At 65.8% G+C, this 16,787-nt stretch overlaps 1 protein-coding gene across 1 annotated transcript in view; it reads left to right on the top strand.

Annotated features, from left to right (window-relative positions):
• The first annotated feature begins 3,422 nt into the window (after positions 1-3,422).
• MUC6 (mucin 6, oligomeric mucus/gel-forming) overlaps positions 3,423-16,787 on the top strand; it is a 23,134-nt gene continuing 9,769 nt past the window's right edge. Inside the window, exons 1-28 of the mRNA XM_034644860.1 lie at positions 3,423-3,594; positions 4,027-4,267; positions 4,342-4,468; positions 4,620-4,710; positions 4,787-4,896; positions 5,038-5,245; positions 5,433-5,555; positions 5,855-5,975; positions 6,101-6,239; positions 6,343-6,447; positions 6,562-6,634; positions 6,722-6,859; positions 7,100-7,261; positions 7,348-7,442; positions 7,538-7,670; positions 7,781-8,030; positions 8,119-8,171; positions 8,265-8,374; positions 8,842-8,993; positions 9,135-9,276; positions 9,360-9,470; positions 9,817-10,002; positions 10,079-10,318; positions 10,401-10,557; positions 10,680-10,820; positions 11,018-11,080; positions 11,539-11,571; positions 12,416-12,643. Of these exons, the coding sequence (XP_034500751.1) occupies positions 3,423-3,594; positions 4,027-4,267; positions 4,342-4,468; positions 4,620-4,710; positions 4,787-4,896; positions 5,038-5,245; positions 5,433-5,555; positions 5,855-5,975; positions 6,101-6,239; positions 6,343-6,447; positions 6,562-6,634; positions 6,722-6,859; positions 7,100-7,261; positions 7,348-7,442; positions 7,538-7,670; positions 7,781-8,030; positions 8,119-8,171; positions 8,265-8,374; positions 8,842-8,993; positions 9,135-9,276; positions 9,360-9,470; positions 9,817-10,002; positions 10,079-10,318; positions 10,401-10,557; positions 10,680-10,820; positions 11,018-11,080; positions 11,539-11,571; positions 12,416-12,643 (3,904 nt within the window). The remainder of the gene's footprint in view (positions 3,595-4,026; positions 4,268-4,341; positions 4,469-4,619; positions 4,711-4,786; positions 4,897-5,037; positions 5,246-5,432; positions 5,556-5,854; positions 5,976-6,100; positions 6,240-6,342; positions 6,448-6,561; positions 6,635-6,721; positions 6,860-7,099; positions 7,262-7,347; positions 7,443-7,537; positions 7,671-7,780; positions 8,031-8,118; positions 8,172-8,264; positions 8,375-8,841; positions 8,994-9,134; positions 9,277-9,359; positions 9,471-9,816; positions 10,003-10,078; positions 10,319-10,400; positions 10,558-10,679; positions 10,821-11,017; positions 11,081-11,538; positions 11,572-12,415; positions 12,644-16,787) is intronic.

Genomic DNA, 16,787 nt, shown 5'->3' on the forward strand with positions numbered 1-16,787 from the left:
CAGGGGCAGAGGGGTGCTCAGGGGTCTCCCCGACATGCCCAGGACAAATGCCTCTCGGCCCAAGCTGTGGCTGATGGTGCCCATGCAGATCCGGAACCGTCCCCAAGACGGCCCAGCCGTCTCAGCCTGGAGCAAACACGGACATGTCTGCAGGGCTCTGGAGGGCCTGTGCCCGCCTCTGCCCAGAGGCCAGCGATAACAGGGCTACTGCCCACCAAGGCACTTTCCAAAGGCCACGTCCTGATGAAACCGTGCCCAAGATCCTGTTTGGCCACCACTGCACCCAGTGGGTGCGGCCAGGGCAGGGCCTGCAGCCCCTACATAAGGCGTCCAGGGCCGGCCACTCCGGCTGGCGGAGCTCGCACAGGTGCAGCAAGCCTGCCGCCTGCACCGCGGCAGGAGGGGCCCGGGCCAGCGGTGACCTCTCTTCTCCACGCGTCATGCTCGGGCCTCGGCTGCTGCTGCTCCTATCCTATGGGGGGGCCCTGCTCGGTGCTGGTGAGTGGGGGCCAGCGGGCCACACCGTGGGGGCGGACAGAAGCCCTCAGAGGGTCCCTTCTCACCTCATGGACCGGCCGGAGTCACGCTGGCCACCAGGGCACTGATGGACGAGAGGCCCCTCCCCAGCCGGTAGCATCCCACACTGGCCAAGGCCAGGGTCTCTGTCCGAGAGCCGGTTCAGAGCCCAGCTCAGTGCACAGGCTGCCACTCACCCCTGCCCTGGGCACAGTGGCCAGGGAAGAAGGATGCTGGGCTGGGGCGGGGCAGGGGTTCCGCAGGGACATACGGTGGGACACGGGCATGCTGGGCTGGACAGTGTTGGGGGTTCAGCACCCAGAGCCTGGTCCCGTCACTCTCCCCACTGGGCCCTGGGCCCTGAGAGGGCCGTAGGTCGTAGGGAGCAGGGCAGGGGCCTTGTGGGCTCTGGGCCTCAATTTCCCCATCTACAGAAGTGGAGGAAACATCTCCCCCCGTCGTGTGGCCACCATAAGGGTTAAACAAAGGGGCCCAAAGGGAGCATGTGTGGCCCAGGACCACCACCATTGTCCAGAGGCTTGGAAGGGGTCGCCCCACCCCAAAGCCCACCCAGTCTTGCCCACCAGGCCCATGGAGCAGGGGTCCCTCCCTTACCCCAACTCCCTGGTCCCTTCTGCTAACCACCCCAGGCACCATGATGCCACAGGGTGAGGGCTGCTCCTGACCCCAAGCCTGGGAAGGGGCCAGCCCCAAGGGGTCCCGCGGTGGCCGAGAGAGAGAAGTCCCTTCTCGCTGACGGCAGGCACCAAGCCGTCTGCATCTTCTCTATCTGCCCAAGAGCCCAGCAGGATGTGTCTCTTCTCTCTTCGTAATCCTTGACCCACTGCCCCCGCCTTGGTGACCCCAGAGTCCCACCAGCCTTGGCTCCCAAGCCTGCTCCCCAGCCTGGACCCAAGCACTGGGGGTGGGCTAGGAACTCCTGCGCCTAGCGGGTCTCCCCTGGGCCCTCCCGTGAAGCCTGTGGCTCTGAGCACCCAGGACTTCCGTCCTGCCTGGGCCCGTCCCCTCTGAGATCTGGACCCAGAACCAGGACAAGAAGGGAGGCACCTGGAAGCCAGCCGGGGCGGGGTATTGCAGCTTCGGTGAGCCGCGCGAGTCCAGCTGTGAGGCCACGGAGGTGGAGGGACCAGGTCTGGCCACAGTTCTGCCGACCCCCTTTGAGCACCACCCCAGTGATGGTGAGGAGGAGGCGGGCTCTGCCCTCCTCAACCAGAGCCTCAAAAAGCAGCAGGTCGGATGCAGGAGCCTTGGGATGCTTGGAGCCTGAGCCAGGCCGGGGGGCAGAGGGCCCGGAGCCAGGCTGAGGTGGAGCCAGACGGGAAGGGGCAGGCAGGGTGGCCGAGTGTGCAGCAGGAACAGCGTGTGACAGCGTATGCCCCGGCTGCTCTCCGGCCTGTCCAGGGGCTGAGAGAGGCTGGGCGTGGCGGACCGGCCCGCCCTGCAGGCCCCGTACGTACAGGGCAGCCATCGGTGCTTGTTCCGAGATTCTGAGTGGGAAGCACACACGGTCCCTTGGCCGGCCCCCTGAGCGCTTCAAAGGAGCCTCTGTGGCCGATGGCGGGGGCGGGGGGGGGGCGCTGCCCTGTTCAGACAGCCGGAGGACGGCACACGCGCCAGGGCTCTGTGAGGCTGGCACTGGGTGACGAGGAAGAGCCGGCACAGCAGCCACTGCAAGTGGGGGCCAGGGAGAGACCCACTGGGAGGGCGGGCAGTGGAGGCGGCCTGGGGGCACGTCGTGAGCTGAGGAGGGGCAGAGACAGGGACCCACGTGGTAGACCCCTCAGAGGGGGGAGGCCCAGAACCAAGTGTCCCCGGCCCATTGGAACGGTGGAGCTGTTCCGCCGGTGTGCCGCCTGCCCCATCTGGGGACCCCCCAGACGCCAGGCCGTTGTCCCTGTTCCCTGGCATTGCCCAGAGACCCGCCAACACTGCCGAGCAGAGTGGGGGAGGGGGCAGGGTCAGGACCCCCGAGAGCCATATGGGCTGCTGAACCAGGTGGGGGCCATGGCAGAATTGAGGGCCCCACGCGGGTCCGGAGGATCGGAGCGCTGGGACCACGGCAGGGGCCCGGGAGGAGGGGCAAGGAGGCAGTGACCCCGCTCCAGCTCCCCTCAGAGTCACCAGAGGGGTCAGCTATTCCTGCCCCTGCAGTCACATGACTCACGTCACCTGGGCATTTCTCTACTATGGTCACCACGATCCCAGGACTGTCTGAGAAGAAGGGAGTCGGAAAAGAGCCACTTTCAGAGCCTGGTAGAGGGAGAAGCCCACCGGGGGCCTCAGACCTCACCCGTGGGAACACAGGGGGTGGGGTGCAGCCAGACAGAAGCAGTCCAGACAGCTGCACGCTAACCCCAGCCCTGCGCTGTCAGATGGCCGCGCACCCTTCCCCAGGTCTCCCAGCGCAAGGCCCCCTCCCACCTACAACAAGCATCCCCTGCAGTCCCCATGTACCCCAGACGCACAGGAGCCTGCCCCGGAGCCAGCACTGCCCGCAGCCCGGGCTGTCAAGGCCGCCTGCCTGTCCTGCACGGGGGCACGGTGGGGGGTGGGGGCTCTCTTTCAAACCCAGAGGCGCCTGGAGCACGTGGGGATGACAGGTACTGAGTGACAGGAGCCCGGCAGGCAGAGCAGCAGGTGCCACAGGCCCGGGGACCCCTCTCCCCCCACTCTGCCCAGAGCATTGGCATACGGCCGCACACCTCTTGGCATCCCCGGGGGCCTCTTCATCCGTCCGGCACCGGCGACTGCCGTCCCCTCACCCTCAGGCCCTGTGCCCCGCCACTCCAGACCCAGGGATCCCGTGCAGACATGCCCAGCTAGTGACTGAACGAGCAGCTGAACCGAGCTAGTCAGAGGGCGTGAGGAGCGCAGGCTCAGGCCTAATGGCCAGCGCAGTGCTCCCTGCCGTCTCGCTCCCGGTGGACACGCAGCACGCCGTGGCGGCGGGAAGGCGGCTGGTCCCAGCACTGACCACAGTCCCCGTCCACACAGGTCTAAATGAGATTTCCTCTGTGCACCCGGGCCTCCAGAGACTGCAGGACTCCCTACCCACAGGTGAGGGCCACAGGCAGCCTCCCGTCGTCCAGAGTCACCCGGAGCCCCTGCACCGCGGCCCTACCACAGAGTGGCCGTGGCCAGGGATCTCTGTGAGGGGAATCCAGCTACGGAAAGACTTAGCTGGCCCAGAAGGGAAACAAGCCCGGGCTGCCAGGAGGGCTGGGGGCCCTGTGCGGGGGCTAAGCTGCAGCTCGCGTCCTACAGACCGCAGCCCAGACAGTGGGAGGGGGGAGGCAGACCCAGCCCACAGCGAGGCTGGCGGGGGCGGAGGGTAGGGGCTCTTTCCTGCCCAACCTGGGAGCGCCTGGAACTTGGGAGGCCAGCATGGGATCCCCGGGGGCCCAGCTCACAGGGTCAAGACCCCCCACGCCTGCCCCACCAGCTGGGGGGAGACGCAGGGCTCCAAGACTCTGCCCGCCGTCTCCACAGCTCCAGACAAAGGCTGGTGCTCCACATGGGGGGCCGGCCACTTCTCCACTTTCGACGGCCATGTGTACGACTTCCCGGGAACCTGCAACTACGTCTTTGCGGCCATCTGCGAGGACGCGTCACCCACCTTCAGCGTCCAGCTACGGCGTGGGCCCAGCGGGAACATCTCGCGGATCATTGTGGAGCTGGGGGCCTCCGTGGTCACCGTGCAGAAGGCAGTCATCTCCGTGAAGGATGTGGGGTAGGCCACGCGGCTAGGGTGGGAGGCTGGGGAGCCAAGGGGGTGGGCGGCCCCTGACCACTCTCCTCCCGCAGGGTCGTCAGCCTGCCCTACACCAGCAACGGGCTCCAGATCACCCCGTTCGGCCAGAGCGTGCAGCTGATGGCCAAGCAGCTGCAGCTGGAGCTGGTGGTCATGTGGGGCCCGGGCAGTCACCTCCTGGTGAGGACGCCGGCGGCTCGGGAGGGTTGGGGGTCCCGAGTCCAGCGGTTTGCCTGGGCACACCTGGGCTTTGTTGGTGGCTCAGTGTCCCCCCTGGCTGGGCGAGGGTCCTGGGGCACCCTGACAGCGGTGTCCACCTGCCCACCCACAGGTGCTGGTGGAGAAACGGCACATGGGCAAGCTGTGTGGTCTCTGTGGGGACTTCAATGGCAAGCAGACCGACGAGTTCCTGAGCAAGGAAGGTAGGTGGGGGCCGGGGCCCAGAGCCCCTGCAGCCCGGCCCCGTGATGCTGACTCCAGCCCCCCGCACACCCCCAGGCAAACTGCTGGAACCACACACGTACGCCGCCCTCCAGACACTGGACGACCCCAACGAGATCTGCACCTACACGCCAGTCACCAGCCCCCGGGTCCCACAGGCAGAGCACGTACGTGAGGCGGTGGGGACCCCGGGGCTGCGGGAACCCTTTGGCCACGGTGGGAGCTGGCCCCTGGGGTCTGACAGGGTCTCCAAGGCCGGTGTGAGAGGTGGCGCTGACCCCCATGACCCTGCGTGGTCCTCTGCCCAGGCCCAGACTTGCACCCAGCTGCTGACCCGGGTGGCCCCCAAGTGCAACGTGCCCAAAGAGCCGTTCGTGCAGAGCTGCCAGGTGGACATGGCCGAGTGCGCCCAGCCAGGCCAGCAGGACTGCAGCTGTGCCACGCTGTCTGAGTACTCGCGCCGCTGCAGCATGGCCGGCCAGGCTGTCAGCAGCTGGAGGGGCCCTGGCCTCTGCCGTGAGTCCTCCCGGGAAGGGCAGCAGGGAGGGCCAGGGCCCCAGGCACCGATGCCCCAATCCCACCCTCCTTGACTGTGAGATGGAAGGAGACTGGGTGCACGAGGGTGGGCTGGGTCCTGGGCCGGGCAGGCAGCGGGGGTGCTGGGGCACCCCAGCCCCCGTCACGGAGGCTGTCTGTGCTGCAGCTGTGGGCCCGTGCCCGGCCAACCAGGTGTACCAGGAATGCGGCGAGGCCTGCATCAAGACCTGCTCCAATCCACAGCACACCTGTTCCAGCTTCTGCACCTTTGGCTGCTTCTGTCCCAAAGGTGAGGGCAGCCGCTCCCCCTGGGACCCTCGAAACTCAACCCCACCAGACTCCAACACATTAGAGCAAGGCCTGACTTGCCCCAGGGAAGGGAAGGGCTCACCCCCCAACCCCTGCAGGCAGGGCAGTGGGATGGTGTCCCCCGGGGTCCAAGAGATTGCTAGGAAGACGCGGGATTGGATCCAACCAGGACTAGCCCGTGGTGTGGGCACACCGGCCCAGGGGGCACGAAGCTGCCGGTGTGAGTGGGGCTGGTGGGCGGGCATCTAGCCACGGGCCCAGGAAACCCATCTCCTGCAGGTATGGTTCTTGATGACGTCTCCAAAAACCACACCTGCGTGCCCGTCACCCAGTGCCCTTGCACGCTCAGCGGAGTGGATTACGCCCCCGGGGAGGTCGTGACAGCTGCCTGCCAGACCTGGTAAGCAAGCGCAGGGCAGCTTGCAAAGGCAGGGGGCAGGATGACGGGGGACACGGGGGTCCTGGGGCAGCCTCAGCCCTGGAGGGTCGGGAGTGCCGTCTGGGTAAGCCCCTCCCCGCCTGCAGCCGCTGCACCATGGGCCACTGGACGTGCGCAGAGCAGCCCTGTCCCCGCCGCTGCTCCCTGGAAGGCGGCTCCTTCGTCACCACGTTCGACGCCCGGCCCTACCGCTTCCACGGCACCTGCACCTACATCCTCCTCCAGGTAGGACATGCCAGTACGAGGGGGCCTGCCACAAGGGATCACCACGGGGGAGGGTCATTAGGGGCACCCCCGGCCACCTGGGCTAAGCCTCACCCCCTCCCAGAGCCCGCAGCTCCCCGACGGGGGCTCCCTCGTGGCCTCGTACGACAAGTCTGGGTACTCTCACTCGGAGACCGCCCTGGCTGCCGTCATCTACGTGTCCAAAGAGGTAAGGCCGCCCCGTCGCACGGCAGCTGCACCCACCCCATGTGTCCCACCGGGCCTGCGGTGGGGGGCCTCCCCGCTCCTGGCACCCCTGTGACTCAGGCCACCCTCCCCCTAGGACAAAATCGTGATTTCTCGAGACGAGGTTCTCACCAACAACGGGAATGCCAAGCGGCTACCATACAAGACTCGTACGTCCTCAGCCCTGCCTAGCGCCTAGGGCCTCGCTGGGCCAGAGTCCCAAAGCAGGCTGCCTCCTGAGCCCCTTCTCCCCCCAGGCAACATCACAGTCTTCAGGCAGACGTCCACCCACCTCCAGATGACCACCGCCTTCGGGCTGGAGCTCGTGATCCAGCTGGAGCCCGTGTTCCAGGTGTATGTCACCGTCGGGCCCCACTTCAGAGGCCAGACCAGAGGTAAGCCCCTCTCTGTCCCTGCCCAGAGCCGGCCCGATGGCCCCGTCCCTACCCGGCATGGTCATAGCAAAGAGAGGTCCCAACAGAGTCCTGCACGTCCAGCACCCGCGACCCCAGGCTGGCCCTCCTAGGGCCGGTGCAGCCTCGTGCCCTCGGCAAGGTGAGGGGAGGAGAGGGGCTTCAGAGCACAGGGCAGGACGGGCGTGCTGGCTGGCCCCCCTCACAGCCCGGCCGGTGCAGGGCTCTGCGGCACCTTCAATGGGGACACGACGGATGACTTCATGGCCAGCACGGGCATCGTAGAGGGCACTGCCTCGCTCTTCGTGGACTCCTGGAGGACGGGGAACTGCCCGGCCTCGCTGGAACGCGAGACAGACCCTTGCTCCATGAGCCAGCTCAACAGTGAGTGAGGGGCCCTGGGCAGTCTAAGGGTGGGCACGAGGCCCAGGCCGGGTGAGCGAGAGACCCATGCCTCCCCTCCCCCCTAGAACTGTGTGCAGAGACCCACTGCTCGGTGCTGGTGCGGGACGGCACAGCGTTCGAGAGGTGCCACGCCACGGTGAACCCCAGGCCCTTCTACAAGGTGGGCAGGGCCTGTGGGCCAGTGGGGGCCTCAGGGGGCTGGTCCTGGGGTTGGGGGGGCCGGATGCCCAGCTACCACGCCGTGTCCACCCACAGAGGTGCGTATACCAGGCCTGCAACTATGAGGAGACCCTACCCCACGTGTGCGCCGCCCTGAGTGACTATGCCCGCGCGTGTGCCACACACGGCATCCTGCTGCGGGGCTGGAGGAACAGCGTGGACAACTGCAGTGCGTGCCAGGGGGCGCAGGCAGGGGTGGGAGGGGTGCAGGGTTGCAAAAGGGTCCCGCCCACTTCCACCCGGCATCCCCCAAGGGCCTGACCCCCAGTCCCCCCACAGCCACCCCCTGCACAGGCAACCAGACATTTGGCTACGACATCGGGGCCTGCGGCCGCACGTGCCTATCCCTGTCAGACCACGCCGCTGAGTGCCACCCGAGTGCCGTGCCTGTGGATGGCTGCAACTGCCCGGAGGGCACCTACCTCAACCATAAGGCCCAGTGCGTGCGCAAGGCCCAGTGCCCCTGCGTCCTGGACAGCAACAAGTTCATCCTGGCTGACCAGTCCGCCATGGTCAACGGTGTCATCTGGTGAGCACAGGACTCCCGGGGGCCGGCCCACCCCGCCCGCAGCTCCCGGCCCCCCCGCCAGCACGCTCACACAGCCCCCCTCTTGCAGCTACTGTGTCAACGGCAGGGTCAGCTGCCCAGGGCGCCCCCAGATGCTCCTTGGTACGTAGCTACACTGAGGCTGGGGGCCTGGGCTGCCCGATGCGGTGGTCCCTCCGAGCCCACCTTACCCCAGCTCTGCCCCCTTCCCTGCAGCCACCTGCTCGGCCCCCAAGGCCTTCCAGTCCTGTGGAGACTCTTCCGAGAACACATTTGGGGCAGCCTGTGCCCCTACGTGTCAGATGCTGGCCACCGGCACCCCCTGCGTAAGGCTTGGGCCGAGCGAGGGGCAAGGGCCCTCCCCAGAGGGCAGTCCCCATCAGAGAGCTTGTCGCGGGTGCCGCCCCCAGGGCCTCTCCCTGGACCATGAGAGGATTTTCACAAAATCCCAAGGGATGGCGGGGCCACACTGTCCCTCTGTCCCCATCACCCCGTGATGAGGGTGGCTGGGGCCCAAAGGGGGCTGAGAGGGTCAGGAGTAGTTCTGGCGGCCAGGCAGCTGGGGGGGGGGGTGCTTGTGTGTGGGGCTCCCAGAGGACTGTGGGCCAGGCCCCCACCACTTGGGGAGGGGGCACAACAGCTCGGGGGTGACACAAGCGCACCCGAACCGGCCTGGAGCAGGGGTGCACACAGAAGAGACTGGGGGGAATACGGGGGGTCTCAGAGGAGCCCGGGGCGACGGCAGCAGGAGGTAAACCCACCCTCCCAGGAGCCACTGACCCTCTCCCTGCAGGTACCTACCAAGTGCGAGCCCGGCTGTGTCTGCGCCAAGGGGCTCTACGAGAATGCCAGCGGGCAGTGCGTACCCCCCGAGGAGTGTCCGTGCGAGTTCGCGGGAGTCTCGTACCCCCGGGGCGCCGAGCTCCACACTGACTGTAAGACATGGTAAGCCACAGCCTTCGCCCGGAGCCCCTGGGGGCCTGGGGTTGTCCCTGGGGTCAAGCCCACCGAGGTCAAGGTCCAGTGGGAACGCACGTGCAGCCCGGGTTCCCCTGCAGCCCCCCGATGGCCCACCTCTCTCCCCAGCACCTGCTTCAGGGGGAAATGGACGTGCTGGCAGAGTGCCCGCTGCTCGTCGACCTGCACCCTCTACGGGGAGGGCCACGTGGTCACCTTCGACGGCCAGCGTTTCATGTTCGACGGCAGCTGTGGGTACATCCTGACCACGGTAAGGCCCCGCCTTGGGCTGTGGGGAGTGCGGGCCACAGGGGCCGCCAGGCGGGCTCCTCCTCAGCGCCCGTGTCCCCACAGGATGGCTGCGGGGCCAACGACTCACAGCCCACCTTCAAGGTCCTGACGGAGAATGTCGTGTGTGGGAAGTCAGGTGTCACCTGCTCCAGGGCCATCAAGATCTTCCTGGGGGTGAGTGGGCCAGGGGGGGCCTCCCCACACCTCAGCCCCCAGGGCCCCACGTCCTGGACTCTGGGTGCCCCCGGCACGCAGGGGCTGGACAGCGGTGCGAAGGGAAGGGCAGAATTCTCCCAGAAGCCTGACCCTCAGCCCTTGGTGCAGTTTCCACCATGTTCTGGAATGTTCTGCCAACGGTTTCTAGAGGGCAGGCCCCCAGCAGACAACCGGCCCTGAGTGCTCCCTTAACAGATGGGGTCCAGCCGGCCTCCGAGAGCTTGGGCAGGGAACGTAGAGCCGGGAGACGTCTGGCGGCTGCCGGGACGGGGGCAGGCAGCCGTGTGACAGCCCCGCCCCACAGGGCCTGTCCGTCGTGCTAGCGGACAGGAACTACACGGTGCGCGGGGAGGACCCCCAGGTGCGGCTGCGGGTGAGCACCGGCTCCCTGAACCTGGTGCTGGACGTTGCCATCGGCGGCAGGTACAACCTGACCCTTGTCTGGAACAAGCACATGACCGTCTTCATCAGGATCACGCGTGCCACCCAGGTACCGGTGCTGCCCCAAGGCCCAGGTCCGTCCGCGGGGCAGAGGCAGTGCCCGGCCTGATGCCAGCCCCCCGCAGGATGCGCTGTGCGGCTTATGCGGCAACTACAACGGGAACATGAAGGACGACTTTGAGACACGCAGCAACTACGTGGCATCCAGCGAGCTGGAATTTGTAAACTCGTGGAAGGACAGCCCGCTGTGCGGGGACGCCAGCCTCGCGCTGGACCCCTGCAGCCTCAACGCCTTCCGCCGCAGCTGGGCGGAGCGCAAGTGCAACATCATCAACGGCCCCACGTTCGCCGCCTGCCACGGCCAGGTGAGCCCGCCCCGGGGCCGCTCCGCCCCTGCTCCAGCACAGCCCGGGCCGCGGGGCAGGCGCTGAGGGCCCGTTCCCACAGGTGTACCGCCTGCCCTACTATGAGGCCTGCGTGCGAGACGCATGTGGCTGCGACACCAGCGGGGACTGCGAGTGCCTGTGTGACGCGGTGGCCGCCTACGCCAAGGCCTGCCTGGACAAGGGCGTGTGCGTGGACTGGAGGACCCCGGACTTCTGCCGTGAGTGCCCGACCGCTGTCCACAGGGCCGCCTGGACCCAGCGCTCCCCGGGGCGGGCATGGGTGCGGGTTCAGGCCCCCCGACCCGCGTGCCAAGGGCCTGACGGGCACCCCTTCCCCCAGCCGTCTACTGTGAGTTCTACAACACCCACGCTCGGGGGGACGGCGCGCACCAGTACGACCAGGAGGCCAACTGCACGTGGCACTACCAGCCATGCCTCTGCCCCGAGCACCCACAGAGCCTCCCAGACACCAACACCGAAGGTACAGGCCGAGACAGCGCGGTCCGAGCAAGGACGGCAGACGGGCGAAGGGGGGTGGGGTGCCTGGAGCGTGCACACGTGGGCCCCTGCATCCAGGCTCCCGGCAGAGGCAGGGACTGGGTGTGGACAGAGAGGGGAGGGACCCAGGCCTGGGGAAGAGGGGCCTCCCCGTCACCTTCTGCACCACCCCTTCTCCAGGCTGCTACAACTGCTCCCGGCACGAGTACTTCGACCAGAGCACGGGGACCTGCGTTCCTTGCAGTAAGCTCCTTGCGCCACCCAGACCCCACACCCACCAGCCTCTGGCTGGAGCTGCCAGGCCCGCACACACTTCTAGCCAGCCTCCCGGCAGCCCCCTGCACAGGGCTGTGCCCCTGGGAGCAGAGACTCCCGGGGACCCAAGCAACCTGGGCCAGGGCAGCAGAAGCAGGAAACTCATCAGCCTCCCCTGCGTCCCCCTCCCCAGTAATCCACTTCCCCCGTCGCTAGCCACGGGGCAGACCCAACCTGCCAGCCTGCTGGGGTGTGCGGGTGCGGAGCAGCAGTCCACGGGGATGCGGCGCCAGGTGGCCTGGATCGCTGCCTCAGCTGGGACGGGGACAGGGAGAGAGATGGGGACGAAGAGCAGGAGCAGGGCCCAGGCCCCTGTGTGGCAGCTGCATCCCCCTGGTCCTCAGCCGGGCGGGGGGCAGCGCTCCTGACCGCCCCTCTCCTTGCAGTGCCGCCGCCCACCACGCCGAGGCCCACCACAGGTGATTTTGCCCACACACTAGGTACCAAGGGGAAGCAGGCCCACCCCCAGCTCGCCCCGGCTCGGCAGGACGGCCCCCGCCCAGCCCAGGCTGTGTCTGTCGGGCACCTGCGTGCCCAGGGGCCTGGCCACCGACACTGCCGTCCCTGCGTCCCCAGCCAGCGGGTGTGGGATGGGGCAGGGACCGAGCCTGGGCTGCCCCTGGGGCTGCTCTGCATGGAGGGAGCAGCAGGTACTGTCCCCCAGGAAGTCAGAGGGGAGGGGGCATACAGCCTGCCCCCAGCAGACCCACCGCAGCCCCCCCCCGGGCCACCAAGCAGAAGAGCAGGGCTGACAGGGAGCTCAGGTGAGGGGTGGGGGACGGGGCCCCACACTTCCCCAGGGAGAGACCTTTCCACTAAGCTCTATCGTAGGCAGACTCCCCTGTGCTTGGGACTCGGGCTCGGTTTCCATGAAAGGCTTTTTCTGAGGATAAACGGTCACAGAATGTGACCGTTCTTTGCTGCCTGATACTAGTAATAGAAAACACGTAGGACAGGCCACCTAGAGGATCCCTGGGAGCCCAGCCCAGCCCACCCAGCAGAACCCCTTCCAGCTGCCTGGAAACCATGAGGGAACAAGACATTCATCCTATTAGCAAGGGTGGGTGGACAGACAGGCAGTGGCCCAGTGAGTGTGAGGTCCCTGAAAACACCACTGGGGCCACTCAAGCCAGAGCCAGCCAGGGGGGTCAGCTTGGGGGAAGCCACACCCCGCCCACAGGGCACCACGGAGGCAGGGACCTCAGATTCAGCGGGAAAGTGCAGAGGGGTCTGGAGGGATGTTCTGAGCGCTGCTCCCTGCAGAGTCACCTCGAACCACCTCTGCCATCACCACACGGGCCACTTCGGCACCAGCGCCAACGGCCACTCTCAAGTCCACGGCCACGGGACCCACGGTGACGCAGGCCACCACGAAGTCCACGGCATCCACGCTCAGCTCAGGGACGCAGTCCACGTCTCGGTCAACAGACTACACCACAGCATTACCACGGACCCCAGACACTTCAGAGACCTCTACAGGACGCCCACCAAGTAAGCACACCCACACGCCTGTCCCCAAAAAGGGGCAGGAGCACACATGCCGAGAACCTGACCAAAGCTGTAGGGGGCTGCGTGGGGCTGAACAGCAACGTTGGGCCAAAAGGCAGGGGGCACCCCACAAGCCCATCCCCAAGCGTACTGACTAACTACACTCCAATCAACTTCTCCATGGCCACAATGCTAGAGCCCACACCCACCAGAATCACACCCATCCAAGTGACCACAGATGCAGAGACACAACAGAGCTCACAAAGGCTCATAAAGATTAGTCACCAGACCCTCAGAGCAGGCAACATTGTCCCCATTCTTCCCACCAATTAGAAGAAAGCACGACCCCAGAACAGAAAAAAGATGTGATGGGGGAATGCCCAACCCAACCCAAAGCAACTACCTGACAGTGGGGAGAGGAACAGGTGCCACAAAACGACAGAGGGAATGGACCTCAATTAGCAATTCATGAGGCTAAACTGCAAACGGATAAACACACGGGTTAAAATAAACTGGGGTGGGCGACGACACTGCAGCAACAGACACACTAAGAAACCCTCAGTCATCCCCACAAGGGGCACCGAGCAGCAACGGGTACGGAGGACACAGGACAGATGTGGGGACAGGAAGCGTGGCAGGCTGACATAAAGCTAAGCAGCAAAAGTGAATATTGACAAAGTATTTCCACAGGTCAGACAACACACGCAAGAACCCCGAGTAATCCTGTGACCAGAGAGACAAAGCAAACGGAGACTCCTACATCCCACGAGAGCTCCATCAGCTACAAGAGTGAACACACGCTGCCCCATTCCACAAACACCACACAGAAAGAAACCCTGACCACAAAAGGAGAAACTACACCCAGCAGACCACACACTCCACTCACCTCTCACTCCCCGCCCAACCCATCTGTCTCCACCACCGCCCAAACGACAGCTCCCCCACACCATCGGTCTCCACCACCACCCACACGACTGGTCCCCCAACGGGGATATCCTTCCGGACCACCACCGCCCAGCCTAACACATCTCACCCTGAGACCACCCTCTCCACGCACGCTGCCCCCTCGACCACATCCTCTGTGACACCCACCACCCACCGAGTCATCACCCCAACACACCCAGAGACCCCTTCTTCACCCTCCCCTGCTACAAACCCAGGCTCCACTTCTGCGCCTCCACACGTCCCCAGCACAGGGACACAGCCCACGCACACCACCCCACCACTCACGCGGACCACGCACACCCCTAGCTCACTCAGCACGGCCAAAACCTCCACTCCCAGGGAGTCTTCTCCTTCCTTACCCATCCACCACGAAACGTCATCCGCCCCCAAACCCACTGTCTCCCACACGTCGCCTACCACGGGAACCCCGACATCCGTGACAGCCACTGCCATGGCCACGGCCACGACCACCAAGCGACACACGCCACTCACTTCTCACTCTGCCTCCACGGCATCTGTCTCCACCACCCACACGACAGAACCCCCCACGGGGACATCATTATGGACCACCTCCGCCCAGCCCAACCCATCACGCCCTGAGACCACCCTCTCCACGCACGCTGCCCCCTCGACCACATCCTCTGTGACACCCACCACCCACCGAGTCATCACCCCAACACACCCAGAGACCCCTTCATCCCCCTCCCCTGCCACACACCTGGGCTCCACTTCTGAGTCTCCACACGTCCCCAGCACGGGGACACAGCCCACGCACACGACCCTGTCACTCACGCGGACCACGCACACCCCTAGCTCACTCAGCACGGCCAAAACCTCCACTTCCAGGGAGCCTTACCCTTCAGTACCCATCCACAACGAAACCTCATCCGCACCCAAACCCACCGTCTCCCACACGCCGCCTACCACGGGAACCCCAACCTCCGTGACAGCCATGGCCACGGCCACAACCATCAAGCGACACACGCCACTCACTTCTCACTCCACGCCCATGCCACCAGGCTCCGCCACCACCCACACGACTGGTCCCCCTACGGGGACATCCTTCCGGACCACCACCACCCGGCTCAGCCCATCGCGCCCCGAGACCACCCTCTCCACGCACGCTGCCCCATCTACAACATCCTCTGTGACTCCAACCACCCACCGAGTCATCAAACCAACACACCCAGAGACCCCTTCATCCCCCTCCCCTGCCACACACCCGGGTTCCACTTCTGAGCCTACACACGTCCCCAGCACAGGGACACAGCCCACGCACACCACCCCGCCACTCACACGGACCACGCACACCCCTAGCTCACTCAATACGGCCAAAACCTCCACTCCCAGGGCGTCTTCTCCTTCCTTACCCATCCACAACGAAACCTCATCCGCCCCCAAAACCACTGTCTCCTATACGCCGCCTACCACGGGAACCCCAACCTCCGTGACATCCACGGCCACGGCCACCAAGCGACACACGCCACTCACTTCTCATTCTGCGCCCACGCCACCAGGCTCCACCACCACCCACACGACTGGTCCCCCTATGGGGACATCCTTCCGGACCACCACCACCCGGCTCAGCCCATCACACCCCGAGACCACCCTCTCCACGCACGCTGCCCCATCTACAACATCCTCGGTGACTCCCACCACCCACCGAGTCATCACCCCAACACACCCGGAGACCCCATTCCCCGTCTCCCCTGCCACACACCCGGGATCCTCTTCTGGGCGCCCACACATCCCGATTCCAGGGACACAGCCCACGCACACGACCCTGTCACTCACACGGACCACGCACACCCCTAGCTCACTCAGCACAGCCAAAACCTCCACTCCCAGGGCGTCTTCTCCTTCCTTACCCATCCACAACGAAACCTCATCCGCCCCCAAAACCACTGTCTCCTATACGCCGCCTACCACGGGAACCCCAACCTCCGTGACATCCACGGCCACGGCCACCAAGCGACACACGCCACTCACTTCTCATTCTGCGCCCACGCCACCAGGCTCCACCACCACCCACACGACTGGTCCCCCTATGGGGACATCCTTCCGGACCACCACCACCCGGCTCAGCCCATCGCGCCCCGAGACCACCCTCTCCACGCACGCTGCCCCCTCGACCACATCCTCTGTGACACCCACCACCCACCGAGTCATCACCCCAACACACCCAGAGACCCCTTCATCCCCCTCCCCTGCCACACACCTGGGCTCCACTTCTGAGTCTCCACACATCCCGAGCACAGGGACACAGCCCACACACACCACCCCACCACTCACGTGGACCACGCACACCCCTAGCTCACTCAGCACGGCCAAAACCTCCACTTCCAGGATATCTTACCCTTCAGTACCCATCCACCACGAAACCTCATCTGCCCCCAAACCCACCATCTCTCACACGCCACAGGCCACAGGAACCCTTACCTCCGTGACGGCCACCGCCACCTCCACGGCCACCACGAGCAAGCAACACACGCTACTCACCTCTCACTCTGCGCCCATGCTATCTGTCTCCACCACTGCCCACACGACAGGACCCCCCACGGGGACATCATTACGGACCACCTCCACCCAGCCTAACACATCTCGCCCTGAGACCACCCTCTCCACGCACGCTGCCCCCTCGACCACATCCTCTGTGACTCCAACCACCCACCGAGTTATCACCCCAACACACAATGAGACCCCTTCTTCCCCCTCCCCTGCTACACACCCGAGCTCCACATCTGCACCTCCACACACCCCCAGCACGGGGACACATCCCACGCACACCACCCCGCCACTCACGCGGACCACGCACACCCCTAGCTCACTCAGCACGGCCAAAACCTCCACTCCCAGGGAGTCTTCTCCTTCCTTACCCATCCACCACGAAACGTCATCCGCCCCCAAACCCACCATCGCCCACACGTCGCCTACCACGGGAACCCCGACATCCGTGACAGCCACTGCCACGGCCACGGCCACGACCACCAAGCGACACACGCCACTCACTTCTCACTCTGCGCCCACGCCACCAGTCTCCACCACCACCCACATACCAGGACCACCCACAGGGACAACCTTACGGACCACCTCCGCCAAGCCCACCCCATCACGCCCCAAGACCACCCTCGCCACACACACTGTCACCTCGACCACATCCTCTGTGACACCCACCACCCACCGAGTCATCACCCCAACACAC

Source organism: Ailuropoda melanoleuca, chromosome 16 (genome assembly GCF_002007445.2).
Source record: "Ailuropoda melanoleuca isolate Jingjing chromosome 16, ASM200744v2, whole genome shotgun sequence".
In the NCBI taxonomy this organism is placed as follows: domain Eukaryota; kingdom Metazoa; phylum Chordata; class Mammalia; order Carnivora; family Ursidae; genus Ailuropoda; species Ailuropoda melanoleuca.